Source organism: Eurypyga helias, unplaced genomic scaffold, assembly GCF_000690775.1.
Source record: "Eurypyga helias isolate BGI_N326 unplaced genomic scaffold, ASM69077v1 scaffold16370, whole genome shotgun sequence".
Classification (NCBI taxonomy): Eukaryota; Metazoa; Chordata; class Aves; order Eurypygiformes; family Eurypygidae; genus Eurypyga; species Eurypyga helias.
Window position 1 is genome coordinate 25,701 of NW_010225258.1, and position 17,512 is coordinate 43,212.

At 47.4% G+C, this 17,512-nt stretch overlaps 1 protein-coding gene across 1 annotated transcript in view; it reads left to right on the forward strand.

Moving 5' to 3' along the window:
- Positions 1–12,108, forward strand: part of MYO1D (myosin ID) — a gene marked incomplete at both ends in the record, with an annotated part of 33,001 nt that extends 20,893 nt beyond the window's left edge. The window contains 2 exons of the mRNA XM_010148835.1: positions 6,964–7,130; positions 11,901–12,108. Of these exons, the coding sequence (XP_010147137.1) occupies positions 6,964–7,130; positions 11,901–12,108 (375 nt within the window). The remainder of the gene's footprint in view (positions 1–6,963; positions 7,131–11,900) is intronic.
- Positions 12,109–17,512: the final 5,404 nt, after the last annotated feature.

Below are 17,512 nucleotides of genomic sequence, written 5' to 3' on the forward strand. Positions count from 1 at the left end.
GGATGAAGGGTTTAAATCGCACATTATCAGTCTTGAGTCAGTAGGTACCAAAATTCATCATCGAAGGCTGGCTGGCTGATGTGAAATGAGTTAGTTTCATTCCATTCCTCATCCAAATCTCTGTCACAAACGTAAACCTTTTCCAAGGACAGGCCATAACCAAAACTGTTTCCAAGTCCAAGTGAAGCTTGTGAGTTTACTAAGAGGCTCCTACGTGTATAGCAGATGCTTCTCCCATTCTTCACCTTCCCTACATTTTCAATAAGAAACTTGTATCTAAGCTGTTGGGTTTTTCCAGATTTTCTGTTGAATAGCAATGGAGGAAATTGCCTTAGAGCTCTGTATTTCCCAGAGTTATGGATCCCATTAGAGGGAAGGCTCTCGTTAAACAGACAAGTTTGTCAGGACTTAACGAGAGCCCTTGCCAAGCAGGAAGGAGCCAAGGGCTGTCTTGGTTGTGCACTGTTTTATGGCCAACCTTTAGCATGCTGGAGGGCTGGAACAAAGGGGGCAAAATTTGCACTTTGGAGGCTGCTGTTAAGTTTACATGGCTAATGCTCCTTGCAGAACGGTGTTTATAGCTACTTAAGTTTGCAAACTACGTTAGGTAGTTGAGCTTTAGCTATTTTTAGTGGACAGCCTGGCTGTGACACATCTTACAAACCCCAGAAGTTTGGTGAGACCCATCCTGAAGTCAAGCTTACGTTATTTTAAAGGGTCTAAATTTTGTTGTGTCCTAGAAAGACAAGGTTGCTTAGGTAAGGGTCCTGAGCACAATCACTGTGTACTTCAGCTGGTAAAGCAGGGTGCAGAGAGAGAGTGCTTCTGCTTGGCCATTGTGCCCTGGGGGTCAATTTGAGGTGACTTTTCGGACAGTCAACAATACGTACAGGTTGTTAGCAAGCTGTGGGCAGTCAGGCCATGCTTTGCTGGATACTGGTTATGCACAAATAAATGGGATGCTCTGCCTCTGAGCCATTGTGAGTTTGGATACTTGTCTCAGCTCTCTTGCTTCTGCTGGGGGCTGGAGACCGGGTGAACAGTTGTTGTTTCGGGGCTGGTGAAACCACTCACCCTTTTGGGGACGCTACTCACCGCTGTTCCCGGTATTGTAGTTCTTCCCTGGTTACTCATTTTCCCTGTGCTTAACTCAGGACCCGAGTTGCACTTCTAGGGCTGAACAACGGCAAGGTCTGTGTGTCTGACTGCGGTTTGGACCCCGCAGGACATTTTTTGGAAGGCTGTGGAAACAGCTGATGAGAGCAGCTCTCTGAAAACAGCGTTGCACAAGCGGTGTTAGCTGCTGTGGTCTGCGGGTCTCAGAGGAATAAGGTTCCACAGGGAGAGGCAGTATCAGTTCGTGTTTTTCTCAGCTGTGTCTCAAACACCCAGACGAAGATCAGCCTGAATTTTGTGGCAGTTTGTGCTGATGGTTTCTTAACATTACTGGAGTGTGCCCAGCATGCGAGTGCAGTCAGTGCTGCTTTTCACATCCTGGCCTCCCATTCCACCTGGGCTGTTCTGGCTAGCTGAATGTTTCTCTGAACTGTTTTAAACCATATTTGTGTGCTCTCTTTCTACAGTCCTTGAACAGAACAGCAGTCGAGCTCTTCTTCACTGATACTAATTTGGCCTTCTTGGAAAGCTGCAGGTTTTTTGGCAGTATCAGAAATATCTTCAAACCTGTCATCTGGGGGAATAGTCTCCAAAAATGCTAATTTGCTGGGCAGGAATAATATCAGAAAAAAAGCTCAAAGTCTGTGAATAAGGTACCTGCAGCATTAGTTGGTTAATTAACTTTTCCAGTTTTTAAAATAACCAACTTTAAAATTTTGTTTTGTCAGTATTCTGGTTTAAATCTGGAATTTGGTGATGAAGCAGAGCTCTGTGGTCCCTGAGAGGAAGGGGCAGGTGGTGTGGGTATTGGGGTGTCAGGTGCTTCCAACAGGCTGAGTGGCATGAAAGTGTGGTTAACAGGGCAGAAGCAAATACGGTTCACAAATAGGGTTTTAATACAGCTTGTGTGTACACACGTCCGGTGTGTACACGAGGCTCAGGCAACGTGCTTTTGGAAGATGCTGTGTTGAAGTGGTGCTTTTCAGTACTGGTATCTCAGTAACAGTGTGATCTTCCAGACTTACACCGGGAGTCTTTCAGGCAGAGACCTTTGGCAGGTAGAAAAAAAGTGCCTTTTTTAAAAAGAGCAACCAAACAAAATGCAACCAAACAAAAATTAGCTCTATGGAGTTGCCATGTAACCATGCTTCAGAAGTTTCAAGAGCATTTTACTGCCCATGCTGCTTTCTTGAGGATTTGATCTTTCCATAAGGGATTACTTTGGGTGGCTTTCTTTTTTTAAATAGAATCACAGAATGGTTTGGGTTGGAAGGGACCTTAAAGATCATCTAGTTCCACCCCCCCTGCCATGGGCAGGGACACCTTCCACTAGACCAGGTTGCTCAAAGCCACATCCAGCCTGGCCTTGGACACTTCCAGGGATGGGGCATCCACAGGTTCTCTGGGCAACCTGTCCCAGTGCCTCCCCACCCTCTCCAGGAAGAATTCCTTCCTGATATCTAACCTAAACCTTCCCACTTTCGATTTCAACCCATTACTCTTTGTCCTGTCACTCCCTGCCCTTGTAAAAAGTCCCCCCCAGCTTCCTTGTAGCCTCCTCCAGGCACTGGAAGGTGCTATAAGGTCTCCCCGGAGCCTTCTCTTCTCCAGGCTGAACAAGCCCAGTTCTTGCAGCCTGTCCCCATGGCAGAGGGGCTCCAGCCCTCGGAGCATCTTCGTGGCCTCCTCTGGACTCACCCAACTGGTTGATATCCTTCTGATGTTGGGGGCCCCAGAGCTGGACACAGCACTCCAGGTGGAATCTCACAGGAAGCCTTTGGCTGACTCGGCTGTAAGCAATGACCTTCTCTAGCAACTCTCTCTGGACATGCATCTCTTTTTTTTTTTTTTTTTTTTTTTTTTTTTTTTTTTTCCTTTTCTCTTTTCCTCCCTCTGTCTCTGTAACTCCTTTTGTCTGACTCTTCTTTCTTCTGTACCTCTCCTCTCCTGTCCAGGATGACAGGCTTCATCTCTACTAAGTTATAATGTCATCACTGTGACTGATTGGACATATCCAGCACAGATCTGTCAGTGCTGTCCCTATCCTTGCTCTCATTTAACGAGCCATAAACTACAGAAAAGAAATCTCTCAAGGAGGAGTTTGTGTAGGGTGCAATGAATTTAAACTGTTTTTTTTTTTTCTTTTTAACACTTAAAAATCTAAAAATTACTAAAATTACTAAAAATCTAAAAAAAAAATCAGTTGCAATTAAGCATCTAAACAGCCTCAGAACTGGGGCCTTTGTGTCTGTATTTCAGTTCTTCCATTTATAAAATGCAGCTCCCAGGCTTGACAGCCTCACGGTGCAATAATGGGAGCTGCATAATTATCCCCCTGAAGAGCTGAGGCTGGTGGGATTGTGGGCATGGAATAATCTGCTTTAGAATTTACCCTGGTAGCTGTCGTTGCTGAGAGGCTTTAATTACACTCTAATTGCACTGATAGATGATCTCCTGTCTGCGCAGGAACTTCCTATTTCTGTTTTCCAAAAGGAAAGCAACGTCTTGATTTCTGCCTTCTGTATCTAACGCAGCTACAGTCACTCCTCTTTGTGCTGGGCTTGAGTCACGGATGTTCCTGTGCGCTGAGGTTTGTCGGGTTTTTCAGTGGCAGAGACCTGACTGACGAGCCCGGCAGCCGGCTCCGCAGCGCTGCGGGGAGTTTGGGCATTAGCAGTGGTGAATAGCTCTGACCTGGGCGCTGCAGTGTCCGTCATGAGCAAGTGACACCCGTTCCCTGGAGACAACGGGTGGGATGTGCTTTCTTGACTTTGTGCTCCTAACGACTTCTGTGATTTGGTTCCCGTGCTCAAGATGTTGCAGTTCTGTGGATCAAATGTGGAATTGTTCTGATACCAATCTCATCAAAGGATTTCTAGTTGTCTTGACATCTCAACACAAAGGTGTTGAGGGCAGATCTTCATTTTCATCTCAGTGTCTGTCGCTAACGCTGGGATAGGTCTGTCTAAGGGTGACTAATGTGTGGATGGAGAAGTGGCCCAAGCTGAATATTAGCAAGAGGGGATGGGGGAACTGCAGACTATTCACCTTCACAACTGCAGACTCTGATGGCTTCTAAGTTCAAGTGTAATTCAGGGTCCTGCACTTTCCCTAAAGAGCTTATTTCCAGTCATGCAGGAGTCTTGTTCTAGGAGATGAATGACCTGGCCTTTGTTTCTTGCCATACAACTGAGAGATTACAATACAGAGCTTATGCATTGCAGGCAACAGGTCCAGCAACCTCCTACTCCTCATCAGTCACAGCTGCCGTGACCACGTCAAACCCACTTCAACACCCATCTGACGTTCAGAAAGGGCTGCTTCTGTCTTCGTAGTTTGACACACAGTGACAGAGAGCGTGAAGAGCACCGATGACAGCCCTGTTCCCACGGCACAGCCGAGCTCTAAACTGAAGGGAAAATCATCACCCACGCAGATTGCAAGTTCTGAGCAGTGGTAGGAGACTGTTGAGTGAATAAAGACCCTTGTAAACCCTGTCACCTTCAGTGCAGAGATAATTTTCAGAAGGAAGTCAAAAAAGTTAATGTGTGTATCTCTTAAAACTCTTTCAGTTGTACCAGCTCATTATATTTCACCGTTCTCTCCTAAAGGGAAGGAGAACAAATAGAACAGGTATGGGTTGTGGTGAATTACCGTGGCAGTGACCTCAGCAGAAACCCTCACACACAGAGCTGTCACTTGGCTGCCTGCTGTCCTGAGGAAGCTGTGTCCTCAGTGTTCCTTCCTTTTTTGAGCCCACTACTCCCTGAGGACAGGAAAAGAAGAGCAGGATGAAGAGAGCGCTGCCCTACCCGAGGGCTAGGCCGGCTCCGTGGAAGCAGGGAAGTTTTCTCTACTGCGTGCAGCTTTGCCTCAGACCCCTGGTAAGGAAAGGACCCAAACAAGACTGTGAAGGAGCCCTCCGTGACACACTTCGTGGGGAGATGAACTCACTAGGGGAGGAGGGAGGTGGCGTAAGAGCATACATTGCCCACACATCCTTCTGTTTACCCACACACTCCCCATACCTGCGTGTGCACTCATGGGTTGCTGCACGGAGGAGAGGCAGCACAAGGATGCTGCCAGCTCTTGTAAGGGTCGTTGGCTTAGATTTTGCTCACTCGGTGCATATATTCCTACCCTGAGGATAGCCCTCCAGGAGAAAAGCACAGCCTACTGCTGCTGAGTGCATGCTTATGAAGGCAAGGAAACATTCCAGTCCAACACCTTCCCCACAAGATCCAGTGGCTTGTATCGGTTTCTAGAATCTGAGTCTCTGCTTTTCCAAGGCCTCTACATCTTACAATCATAGAATTGTTGGAATTGGAAGGGCCCTTAAACCCCCCCCAGTCCCACCCCCTGCCACGGGCAGGGACACCTTGCACTAGACCAGGTTGCTCAAAGCCTCATCCAGCCTGGCCTTGGACACTTCCAGGGATGGGGCATCCACAGCTTCTCTGGGCAACCTGTCCCAGTGCTCCCCACTCTCTGCGGGAAGAATTCCTTCCTGATGTCCAATCTAAACCTTCCCACTTTCAATTTAAACTCGTTACCCCTTGTCCTGATTAAGATTTCATATTTTCTAATATTAAGATCTCAGACAGTCTGCTTATCTCCCTTTATCATAATTTTAGTGTTGCTGTAAACTAATTTTTTAAATGCTCCACTTTAAATACATCTTTGAGATGGCCTCTGAAGCACATCTCTGGGCATATTGTGGCTTTCTGAGCTGACTGGGATCCCCGTTTGAGTTTTCCCTTGGCTAGTGATGAGACTTGGTGGGCAGCAGGCTCTGCCAGCCTGCAGAATATGCCACTCCTTTTGCAAAGGCTACTTAAAGATGATATAGATTCATGTTATAAAAATAGAATTTTACCTTGAAAAAACTAATTTTGGCCTTTATGATGCTTATTAACCCCCACTAATCATGTTAGAAGTGGGATAGCAAGGGCTAGCAATGAAGAGAAAGAATGTGATGAAAGCACATACGTTTAAAAGGCTTAGAGCCACCCTGGACAGGCTGGTGCTGGTCATGGACCGTGTTGGCCTAGAGGAAAGTTGCCTTTAGCCTCATAAAAGTCAAAGTAAATGCCAAAAGCAGCTGTGCATGGGCTGATCTCAGGGGTGCAGTGAAAGGTGTGTGGGGCTCCAGCCTGAGCACCCAGAGTCGGCCCAGCCAGTTTGGGGCAGGACCCACCCGGCTCTGCTGCGTGGAGTAAAGCCACCGCTCCCCATCCAGCCTTCTCCGCCGCCCACAAGTCCACGGGGCGCAGAACAAGGAACTCGCGTGCCGGTGGCTTGTGCTTGTCCCCTGAAGGTGTGGTGCTCGGGGTGTTGAACCGGGATGGAAGGCGGCTGGGGTTTGCCCCACACAGGGGAATGGTCAGTCATTTCCAACGTTCAAGCGTGTTGCTGCAGGTTTTAGAGGGCTTGATTCAGCAGAGTTTAAATCTTACGGAGTAATCCAGGCTGCGTTTAGGTGTTGATACTGGAAAAGCCATATCCAACTCTCCGGGCAATGAATTGCCTTGTTCGTGCTGTCTGCTGTGAGGGCCGGTGTTTAGGGGAGGGGGAGGTGGGACTGGCTCTGATACACAGCAGAGGACAGTCGAACTAGGACTAACACGTTGGTCTTGTAACAGACGTCGCGGCAGTGTGCTAAGGGGAGGAAGGTGTCAGGTGCCACTCGTCGTTTCTGTTCCAACCTTGAAATTCCTGCTAAGCCACCAAGCCTCACTCAGATGCCCGGGGTGGGCTGACATCTCCATGTTTTCATGAGGGAACAGCTGTGTCTGTAACGACCTTTTTTTATTTCTGAGTGAACCCGGGTTTGCTTTGTCCCCTTAGGAGCCCTACTACGTCCGTTGCATTAAGCCCAACGACAAGAAGTCACCGCAGCTTTTTGACGAGGAGCGTTGCAGGCATCAGGTGGAATACCTCGGCCTTTTGGAGAACGTGAGAGTCCGCCGAGCAGGCTTTGCCTACCGCCAGACGTACGAGAAGTTTCTTCACAGGTAGGAAGGGCGCTGGGAAGTGACTTGGCTCTTTGCAGGACAGCTCGGCCGATGGGACGAGGCGTGTGACTTGGCTGTCCCCCTTGAGCGAAGCGTAAGTCTGAAGTCCTCTGGGCTCGTGCTCCTGACTGGGTGTATGTGGATGGGGGTGTGTTTGGTGTCGTACCTGCCGTTGGGTATGACACAACGGGACTCTAACCGGGACTGCGGTCGCTCTCTGCTGCGGCAGCAGGTGTGTTTAGAGGTGCGTCTGTGGCACTCGGGCTCAACTTCTTTGCTGCTAAAATTCATTTGCTGTGTTACTCTCTGCAGTGGGGATGTGTAATGAGGTTCTTCCCCAGAGCATACCCCTAAAACCAGAGCTAATTAACTTCTGTTTTCTCTCTGAACATTGTCTAACTAATTGCTGCAGCGAGAGAGACAGACAGACACCGTGTGTCTTGGGAAGTGCTCAATGGCACGCAGTGACATCAGGCGCGTGCAGCAGGAAACCTCTGGACATTAAAACTGGAAGTCTGAAAAAGGGATGGTAACATGACCCCGTTAAAATGTGGTTTTGATACTCATTGCCCTCTTAATTCCTACCAGACTTGTGACAAATGAAATGGTTTAGATTGAAGTTGGTTTTATGGCTTCTGTAAATTGGTGTGGGTGCTAAGAATTCAGCCCCTTCCTGATGAAATAGTGAATCGATTTTTACGTCTATTACTGAATCAGGTGAGAAAAAGGCCGTGAGGGCAGAAAAAAAATGAAGCCATTCAAGCAGGTGGGATGTCATGCGCTAGATACGAAGTGTTGAAAGATGTTCTGGGGTTCTCAGTGGAGATTTGCCTGCGTATTTCATGATACCTGAGGTGGAACGAGAGGGCCTGGCTTGCTAAATACAGCCTGCAGCTTTCTTCACCATCCCGCAGTGGTTAGAGAGAGCTTTTGCCCTCACGTGTGGAATTCATTACAATTGACTCTGAAGATTTGTGTCATTACTATTAATATGAACAGCTGCTTTGTTTTTAATGAATGTTTGATGAGCTCCTGTAAGCTGAAGACCAGCAGTGGTGTTTACAGCCAGTAAACCAAATTAGCACATGGCAACTGCTGCAGCTTTCAGGCTACTGTGACATTTGTTCTGCCAGACCCTGGAGTAGGTTTAAACATCTACAGTGTAAGGTTTCAGCCCCCGTGTTTGCATATTGCGTGTTGCTCCGTGAGCAGTCTATGCTGACTTGGCTAAATTAAAAAAAATCATCCAGTATGGATGTTGGTTTTGTTTTCTCCAAAATCCTTTATTCCTTGACTGGGGGTGAGACATGCCCTCTTACAGGGGCCAGACGATATGATTTGGGGTACAAGCCACACATTTCTGAGTGGTTTCTGAACAGGGGTCACAAGGAGTTTCTGTTCCTTCATATTTAACAGGGTCACTGGGAGACTGGGGACGTGCAGGAGACTCCAGGCCCTTCAGCTCTGGGCTCTTGCATTGCATGTGGGGCACTTTTTAAGACAGACCTGGCATGATTCAGCCAGAGGCGATTTTGGGATGTAACTTTGTCATCTGTGTGCTGACATTTACAAGTTATTGTACAAGTTCGGTCCCACTAAGAGGTATTTAACTTCCTTACAGGCCCCTGGAGCTGTCAGATTTTCTGATCCCAAAACAGATACCCAGGTTTTGTTTTGCTGATTCCTCTTAGAAGGGACAGGAGATCATAGATTCACAGAATGATTTGGGTTGGAAGGGACCTTAAAGATCATCCAGTCCCCCCCCCTGCCCTGGGCAGGGACACCTTCCACTAGCCCAGGTTGCTCCAAGCCTCATCCAGCCTGGCCTTGGACACTTCCAGGGATGGGGCATCCACAGGTTCTCTGGGCAACCTGTCCCAGTGCCTCCCCACCCTCTACGGGAAGAATTCCTTCCTGATGTCCAATCTAAACCTCCCCACTTTCAATTTAAACCCGTTACCCTTTGTCCTGTCACTACAGGCCCTTGTAAAAAGTCCCTCCCAGTTTCCTTGTAGGCCCAGATATGTACTGGGAGATGGATGGATGGATGGATGGATGGATGGATGGATGGGTGGGTGGATGGATGGATGAAAACTCCTATATATCTGTATATGAGGGTATGTATGCCTGGGTTTTTTTCTTATATATACATATATATGTCTGTATATAAAAACACATTAAAAAAGTAACTTTCCTTTCTCTTGGAAAAGAGTTTGTTGCTATGTAGCCGTAAAATGCTGTAAGGTAGTTGATAATGTCATACCTACCAGTAGAAATGAAGTGAAGCATGGTTAAAATCATTAATAAAGGTCCTTCTCAAGCTTTTCTTGAAATGAAGAAAACTTTATTTGATCCCTGTGCAAACCAGTCTGCCCGTAGCAATTTGTAGAGAATAAGCTGTAAATATTTTTAGTTGGCTGAGGGATGTTGTGTGTTCACTTGGTAGCTACATCTCCCGGTTGTGACCTGCATGTCGGGACCGTGGATCTTAAATAGATGGGATGCATTCTTTTGGTTTAATATATAACTTACTGTCAAACAGAAGCTGATTGGGTTTCAGAGGGGGTATGTGTGCGGGGCAGGGGGAAGAACGGCGCCTGCGAGGCATCTGCAGGCACGGCCGTGTGCGAGCGTAATCCAACACTCGCCACGAAGGCATCCACATGCCTATTTCCAGGCAGTGTGAAAGGCAGCATGGAAACAACGCTGGGGTTGCTGTGAACCCCACAGCAGCGAGAGAAGAGGGTGAGCCAGCTTCGTGTGCAGACCCGATATTTTTCAGTAGAGCTTCCTAATTTAGTGGCTCACAAGGATCTTGGTTCTTAGGAGACCTGCGCCGGGAACTGCGAACTTGAGTAGCACCTCCTGCATGCCGGGTGTCTACAGCTGAGTACGGAGAAGGAGAAACAAAGGGGGTGTAGGAACGGATGTTTAATGTATAAGTGACCTTGAAAGCTGTCGAGATCTCCAGGCAGGAGAGGGGCAGGGTTGTGGTGTCAGTGGACAGGTTTATTTTGGGTTCTGTCCCACTATAGTTAGCAGCGAGGTTGGGATTTGACTTGCTGAGGCATCCAGGTCGCGCTCTCTGCTGCGGGAAGGTGTTGGTGGCATTGCACGGCGCGTGCCGTGGGAGGAACAACCGGGCTGCCCCAGCCGCCGCCGCCGGTCCCGCCGCCTCTGGGCTGGGAGCGAGGCAGTCCGTTTGCCTCGGGGGTCTTTAAACACCGTAGCCCTGGGTCTGTTGTAAAGGCAGAAGAGAATTTAATGTTTCTTTGGGGCAGGTGTTCAGATCTTTGCCATCTTCTACCTTTTTCCCGGCCCCATTGGCAGAGCAGGCCTGTGTAATTCCGCCTGGGTTTGTCGGAATTAACCACTCCGCTTGTCGGGTTCTTCTTCTCTCCTACTGCAAATGTCTCAAGGTGGAAGATTTGCCCAGCGAATCCGTTATTGCAGCAACATTTTCCTGACGAGAATAGGAAGGAGAAACCTGTGTAAAATATTGATGTGCTGTGTGTACCTGCCTTTGAGAGAAGGAATGCTTTTGCCAGCCAAGTAGAAACGCACGGTCTTTTGTGGGGAGGCTGAGGAGGGTTTTTTAACATGCCTGGTTTGTTCATCAGTGAGACCTGTAGATCTGCGTGCTGTGACCCTCGCGCGGATGGTGTTCCCTGCTCAGACACAGTGCCCACCTCCTTTTTTCCCCCTCTTCAACAGTTTATTCAGAAAGGCTAATCTGATGAATGAAAGCGACAGTGTATTTCCATCCAGGCTTACTTGAGTCTGTTTAGTAACTCCCGCAGTGCACCCACTCCCCAGTAAAAAGGTTTATTGCTGCGTCCGTTTAAGAGCAGCTGAAATTTCTGAATGCCTAAAACACTGAGATTGATGCTTGACTTGGATTGTGGGCTTTTAAATCGAGAAGTGGTTAAGATTGCTGCATGCTTGTTTTATTTAGATCATGAATGCGGGTACTATTGCAGCGAAAATGTGTATTACAGTTTTGATTATGTCCATAAATCTTATGCAGAAAATTCATTGTTGCTTTTTGCAAACATCTATTCACCTAATCAGCACTTTGCAAGGCTGGTAAATCTTACAGAGCAGTCGGCTGCAGCCGCTTTTGGGTTTGATTTGTAGTTCTCTTCGTTCCAGTCTACGTCCTCTCTCAGTGTAAAATGAAATTGGGAGAGTAAGGATGGGGGGAATGACCGAACAGCAGTCGCGGGCAGCAGTGGTGTTTGCACACACCATGGCAGTCGACTACCTGCTGCCTTGGTAAATAACAGAGTTTGTTAGAAATGGCTACCAAAACGATGAACAAAAAAATTATTCGCCGAATTTTTAAATCTAGGGTTTCTGACAAACCATGGGTTACAGTTGGCTTCTTATGCAGAGTGTGAGCAAATCAAAGCTTTTCTTCCTCAAAAAACAAACCAAAAAAAAGGAATGCTGAGGGTGTGAGTAACGGAACTGCCAAAACTGCAGGAGGGCAATGGTGAGCTTCGCCGCGTTGTGTCAGTTTGGTGTTGATGAAGTGAGCTCCTCCCAATATCTTTTTTCAGCATCTTACAAAGCCATGCCTCTCTCATATTCATTTTCCTTGGATTTTGAGGATCACAAGTCCTACAGAGGGTGTCCTGAGGATCTTCTATCGATAATCAGTTTTATTAGAATTTAGATGATGATTATTTCTAAAACGTGTTGAAGGTTGGCCTGCTTGTAAACTTGTCACCCAGGTTCTCATTTGTAAACTGTACCTTGTAATTCCAGGTACAAGATGATCTCGGAATTCACTTGGCCAAACCATGACCTCCCTTCGGACAAGGATGCTGTGAAGAAGCTCATAGAGTGTCATGGATTTCAGCACGATGTTGCTTATGGCAAGACCAAGATTTTCATCCGCACGCCTCGGACCCTGTTCACCCTGGAGGAACTGCATGCCAAGATGCTTGTGAGGATCGTCCTTTTCCTGCAGAAGGTAAAGCTTAGTTTACTGCATTAAAAACTTAGTTCAGGTTCCTTAAAACACCTTTGCTGCCTTTTCAGACGTACTTGCAAAAGTGACAAGACTGCACATGTCCTAGAAGACTGCAGTTTGATTACTGCTGAATTTTTTTAAAGCTCTTTCAGCAGTGCTGTCTGCAGCTGCACTGAAGGTGTGGTGTGATGTACTGTGGGCTGTAGGACCTCTAAGATTGTTGGTTACTGTTTAAATACTTGCTCTTTACTCAGTGAAAGTAGGCTAACTTAGAGGAACTTTTAGGGATGAATGGATAAGAGACAGGCTTATGTGCATGAAAGTTTGTTAGTGAAACTTGGGGGTGGAGGGAGAGGAGTGACAGGGGAAGACAAGAGTGAAAAAAGACAGGGAAAACTTTCCCCAGAGGCCAGCTAGGAAGAGAAGGGACAGGCTACAGCGGAAAGGACACTGGGAGGAATTTGAGAATCATGTGACCTCTCTCATCATACTATTCCACTGATAACTATGAAGTTTTTATCAGGACCTATGAAAACCCTTATTGGTTTTATTTTGATACAGTTAGTGATGACTGGAGCACACAGTGACTGGGGGCAGATGCTGATGCAAGTTGGTTTATTAAGCGTTGAGCTTCTGTATTATTGACTTCCCTAATGTAAACCAAACACCACAGCCAAGGGATACAGAAAGAAGCACAATTTGCACACTAGTGGCCATCACTTCCCGAAAGAACCTGCCATACCATGGAACACTGGGGTCTGCAGGTGCAGGGGAGTTACAGCACAGGAACAAGGGAAAGAACTGCTGCAGAGGTTATGGAAAACACTGCCCCAGCAGCATGGGTGAAAGGGTGTCAGAGGGAAGGGCAGTCTACAGAACAGAAAGTCGAAGGCCCTCAGCATTACAAAGGGTAAGACGCCTAAGGCACAGTGCAATGGGACCTGCACGCTTGTCTTTCCTCTCTGAACATGGGGTTTGAGCTCAAGATTTTTTTTGGTTTTACCCTTAGGATAAATAACTTCACATTCTATGACTTGGGGGTGTTGGTGAATGAAAAGCTGGACATGAGCCGGCCGTGTGCGCTGGCAGCCCAGAAAGCCAACCGTATCCGGGGCTGGATCCAGAGCAGCGTGGACCAGGGGGGAGAGGGAGGGGATTCTGCCCCTGTGCTCTGCTCTGGTGAGACCCCACCTGGAGTGCTGCGTCCAGCTGTGGAGCCCTCAACATCAGAAGGATATTGACCACTTGGAGCGAGTCCAGAGGAGGCCACGGAGATGCTCCGAGGGCTGGAGCCCCTTTGCCATGGGGAGAGTCTGGGAGAGTTGGGGTGTTCAGCCTGGAGAAGAGAAGGCTCCGGGGAGACCTTATAGCACCTTCCAGTACCTGAAGGGGCTACAAGGAAGTTGGGGGGGACTTTTGACAAGGGCAGGGAGTGACAGGACAAGGGGGAATGGGTTTAAATTGAAAGTGGGGAGGTTTAGATTGGACATCAGGAAGGAATTCTTCCCGCAGAGGGTGGGGAGGCACTGGGACAGGTTGCCCAGAGGAGCTGTGGATGCCCCATCCCTGGAAGTGTCCAAGACCAGGCTGGATGAGGCTTGGAGCAACCTGGGCTAGTGGAAGGTGTCCCTGCCCATGGCAGGGGGGGTTGGAACTAGATGATCTTTAAGGTCCCTTCCAACCCAAACCAGTCTGTGATTCTATGACTTCAGGGCAAACACATTCTCAGACTTTGCTTTCAAAGCTACTTTTCCAAGCTACAGGAGTTTACTGTGATTTGGCTAGCTCCTCAGTCAATTAGGTGCTTTTAGGAGCAACAGCAACACACTAGAACTTGGTTTTATAACCTCAAAAGCAGCACACACCGTTGGGGGAAAAAATATATGAGCTGCTTTTGGTACTTGCTGAGAAGAGTGTTCTGTACAAGCATGATCTGCCTAGCAAAGAGCAACAACCTCTGACCTGCACGACCGCAGAAATGGTGGACCCAACCTTGTCCTACCTGACAGGGATTGTCGCCTAGTTTGAAAATTTTAGAAACGTATTTCTTAGAACATGTTTTTCTTCTGTCATTCTTGGAACTCAGGAAACAACAGAACTTCTGAAACCCTTTTTGCCTGTCAGAAATAGAAACTGCTGACAGATGGGTATAAAGCTTCACAGCGGAAAAGCCTGCTCTAAAGCTGTGCAGGTAGTGTAAGTTTGCACAAACTTTCTGAACCTGATGGGCTGAATCACTTGTGGTGAAGAGGAAGGCCCTGCAGGAGAAGCTGTCCCCTGCAAGCTCAGTGCTAGTTTTGTGAAACACTTACATGTCTTGTGTTTACAGTGCGTTTGATCCCATTCCCTCTCTGGAAGTCAGAACCATTTGACTGGTATGGAGGGAGATGTCCTGTCCAGGGTTGCATCCCTGCTGGTATTTGTTGTGTCGGGTGGCATGGTTTACCTTCAGTAACATTTGTGTACATGGGACTAGTTTTTCTGGCAGTGCAAAGCCTGGGCTGCTAAAAGGATGCAGGATCTGCCTGTTTCTGAGCTTTGTGGTTCAGTGGTTTCTCTCCTTTTTTTAGTAGTCTTCTGCCTGCCCCACTGATGAGCTTTCTTGGACTACTCGTCATCATCTTCCAGGTCCCTTCCCTGGAAGCATACTTTTCCAAGGGCGTATTCTGGCTGCTTCTTTTGGAGTGAGACGGGGCTGATCTGTGGGGGTCTCATAGCCCTCTGTTAACGCTTTTCTGGGTTATTAATTGCACTTCCACGGTGCTCGCACTGGTGCCTCGGGAGTTCCCCTGCCTGCAGCCATTCTCTAAGCATGTTGGTCATACGTGCCACATTCAGTGATTCCGCTGGGTCATGCCACTAATGTGGTATGAGGCAAGCTAGTGAGTTCCGTGTTGAAGAAACCTGCAGGAGCGCCACCTTGCTCCCAGGTGACCCCAGTTTTCATATTAAATGTCTGAGGAATTGAGAGGTGACCTCATGTGAAACTGAAAGGAGCAGTTGCTGAAGAACAGTTTGAAAGCCCCAGTCCGTCTGTGCTGTGGCAACAGGAGCTGTCTCACTGCATGGTGAGCACTGAAGCGCCTCCTTCAGATAAAATCCACCCAGCAGTGTGGGGCACAGTTTTGACAGCAACCTGTCAGTTTTTGTGAGTTTGCTGGCCTTTCCTTTAGATGGAAACTTCGGAATTGTGTAGTCTGTGCTCTGATCTGGACTGGGCTCAACAACCTTTGAGGAGAGCAGGGCTGAAGATTTTTTTTTTCCTCTAGAAGTCCCTGGTTAGGAATAACGGATCGACCCTCTGGCTCTGTGGGCGTTTTTGCTGTGGTGGGTTTGTGTGGCATCAGACATGCTGGGTATATGGAGTAACTATAGCTCCTACGGGGCCTGATGTGGCATTCAGCAAAAGTGACAAAGGTTGAATTCCCGGTGCACGTTGTCCTGTGGCTTCACAAACCTCCCTCCTTGATTTTCTCCTCTCCCTGGAGTGGAGAGGGTCTGACGCAACTCTACATGGCTTTCTCTTCTGCACAGGGTGTTGAAATAGGATGGGTGAAGCCATCTCCTTGTTATTTCCCTCTGAGAAATCTCTAGTAAGATTCTAATTTACCTAATAAAGACTTGGGGGTGGAGGGGGTAGACAAGCTCCTTCTCAAGTGCCCAAGGTACTGAAGAAAGCTGGATGGCCAGAGCTCCTTTGCTGTGGCTTAACCCTGCTGTGGCTCACCTGTGTCTCTGTTTATACGTACTGGATGTTCTTCAGCCAGGCCCTGAAATGCTTGCAAAGTGATGGAGAGGAGCTCTTTAGAGTCTGGAACTTGCAGCTAAAGACAAGAAACACTAATGGATCTAAATGCTTACTGTACAGCTCACCGACGGAAGAGAGGGTGCTGGCTTGATGTCTATAGCCCTGTAATTAGGTACCTTGAACTGGGTTAAATCTGCCTGGGAAATGCTTGAATTTCGCTTCCATTTTCTGTACTTCTCTTGGTTTACTGTTAGATCTTCACTGCTCTCAGATCCTTCCTGTGTTCACGTGCCAGCCATGTTCTGCTGCCAGTAGATGGAGCAGTTGGAGACTGGCAGTGCTGAAACAGGAGCAGTCACACAAAAAAAATCAGAGTGAGGATCTTAAGAGGCCTTCTCTATGCTCTGAAAACATCAAGGCAATTTACCTGTATCTTAATTTCTATTCCCATCTTGTTTTCAATTGTACATGAAAAACTCGCACAAAAATTGAATTCTTCCTCCTTTTTCATAGAATCACAGAATGGGTTGGGATTGGAAGGGACCTTAAAGACCACCCAGTTCCAACCCCCCTGCCATGGGCAGGGACACCTTCCATTAGCCCAGGTTGCTCCAAGCCTCATCCAGCCTGGCCTTGGACACTTCCAGGGATGGGACATCCACAGCTTCTCTGGGCAACCTGTCCCAGTGCTCCCCACCCTCTGCGGGAGGAACTTCTTCCTGATGTCCAATCTAAACCTCCCCACTTTCAATTTAAACCCATTCCCCCTTGTCCTGTCACTCCCTGCCCTTGTCAAAAGTCCCCCCCAGCTTCCTTGTAGCCCCTTCAGGTACTGGAAGGCTGCAATAAGGTCTCCCTGGAGCCTCCTCTTTTTCCATAGTTTAGGGCTGAGTAAGACAAACTGATGCTTCTCAGACTCACAGTTACATCTAAAAGGAAAGAGGGAGGTTAATTTGGTTTTCTTTTAAATACTTGATCCTTCTGTTGCATTGGAGTTCCCCAAATTTTAATTTAGAAAAGGGAAAATCCAACTGGAGATAAAGTGTGTTGTGGCAATAGGCACTTGTGTGATTAAAATCCAAGGGAAAATGTGCCGCGTAGCTTGCAGCAGTTGGTCGCAGTCTGGGGCCCAGTAACGTTTTTCTTTGTACAGGAATGATCTGAAATGAAAGAAAACCTGCATTTAGCAGTTCTGTTTCTTGGTGGTTTTAAATGTACATCTTCATTTCTAATGATGTATATTATGTGGTTTATTGCTCTCCTACAAGTCACCGGTCTTTCATAAAGAGATTTGGTAATTATCTTAAGAGCTTCATCGTGTGAGTAACCCTTAACCCTTAAAATAACGCTGATTTCTTTGTTTAATGATGATAAGAATTTGCTTCTTTTGAATTTGGTTAAATTGAATGAAAACTGACTTCCAGTTTAAGTAGGTAATATTGCATTCTTTTGTTCCACATCCCCTGGATGTCTCCTCCTTTAGCTTTATCTTCACCCCCCTTTTTCTTCTGTGATAAATTATTAGTGGGATTCCAGGCTGTGATTCTCCTTCAGACCAAACCAAGTCAGTAAGCAGATGTGATGTGATTTAGCTGCAGCAACTTGCTGGCTCCAGGAGAATTTAGCAAGTGAGAGCTGTGGCCGGTATTAGAAAAC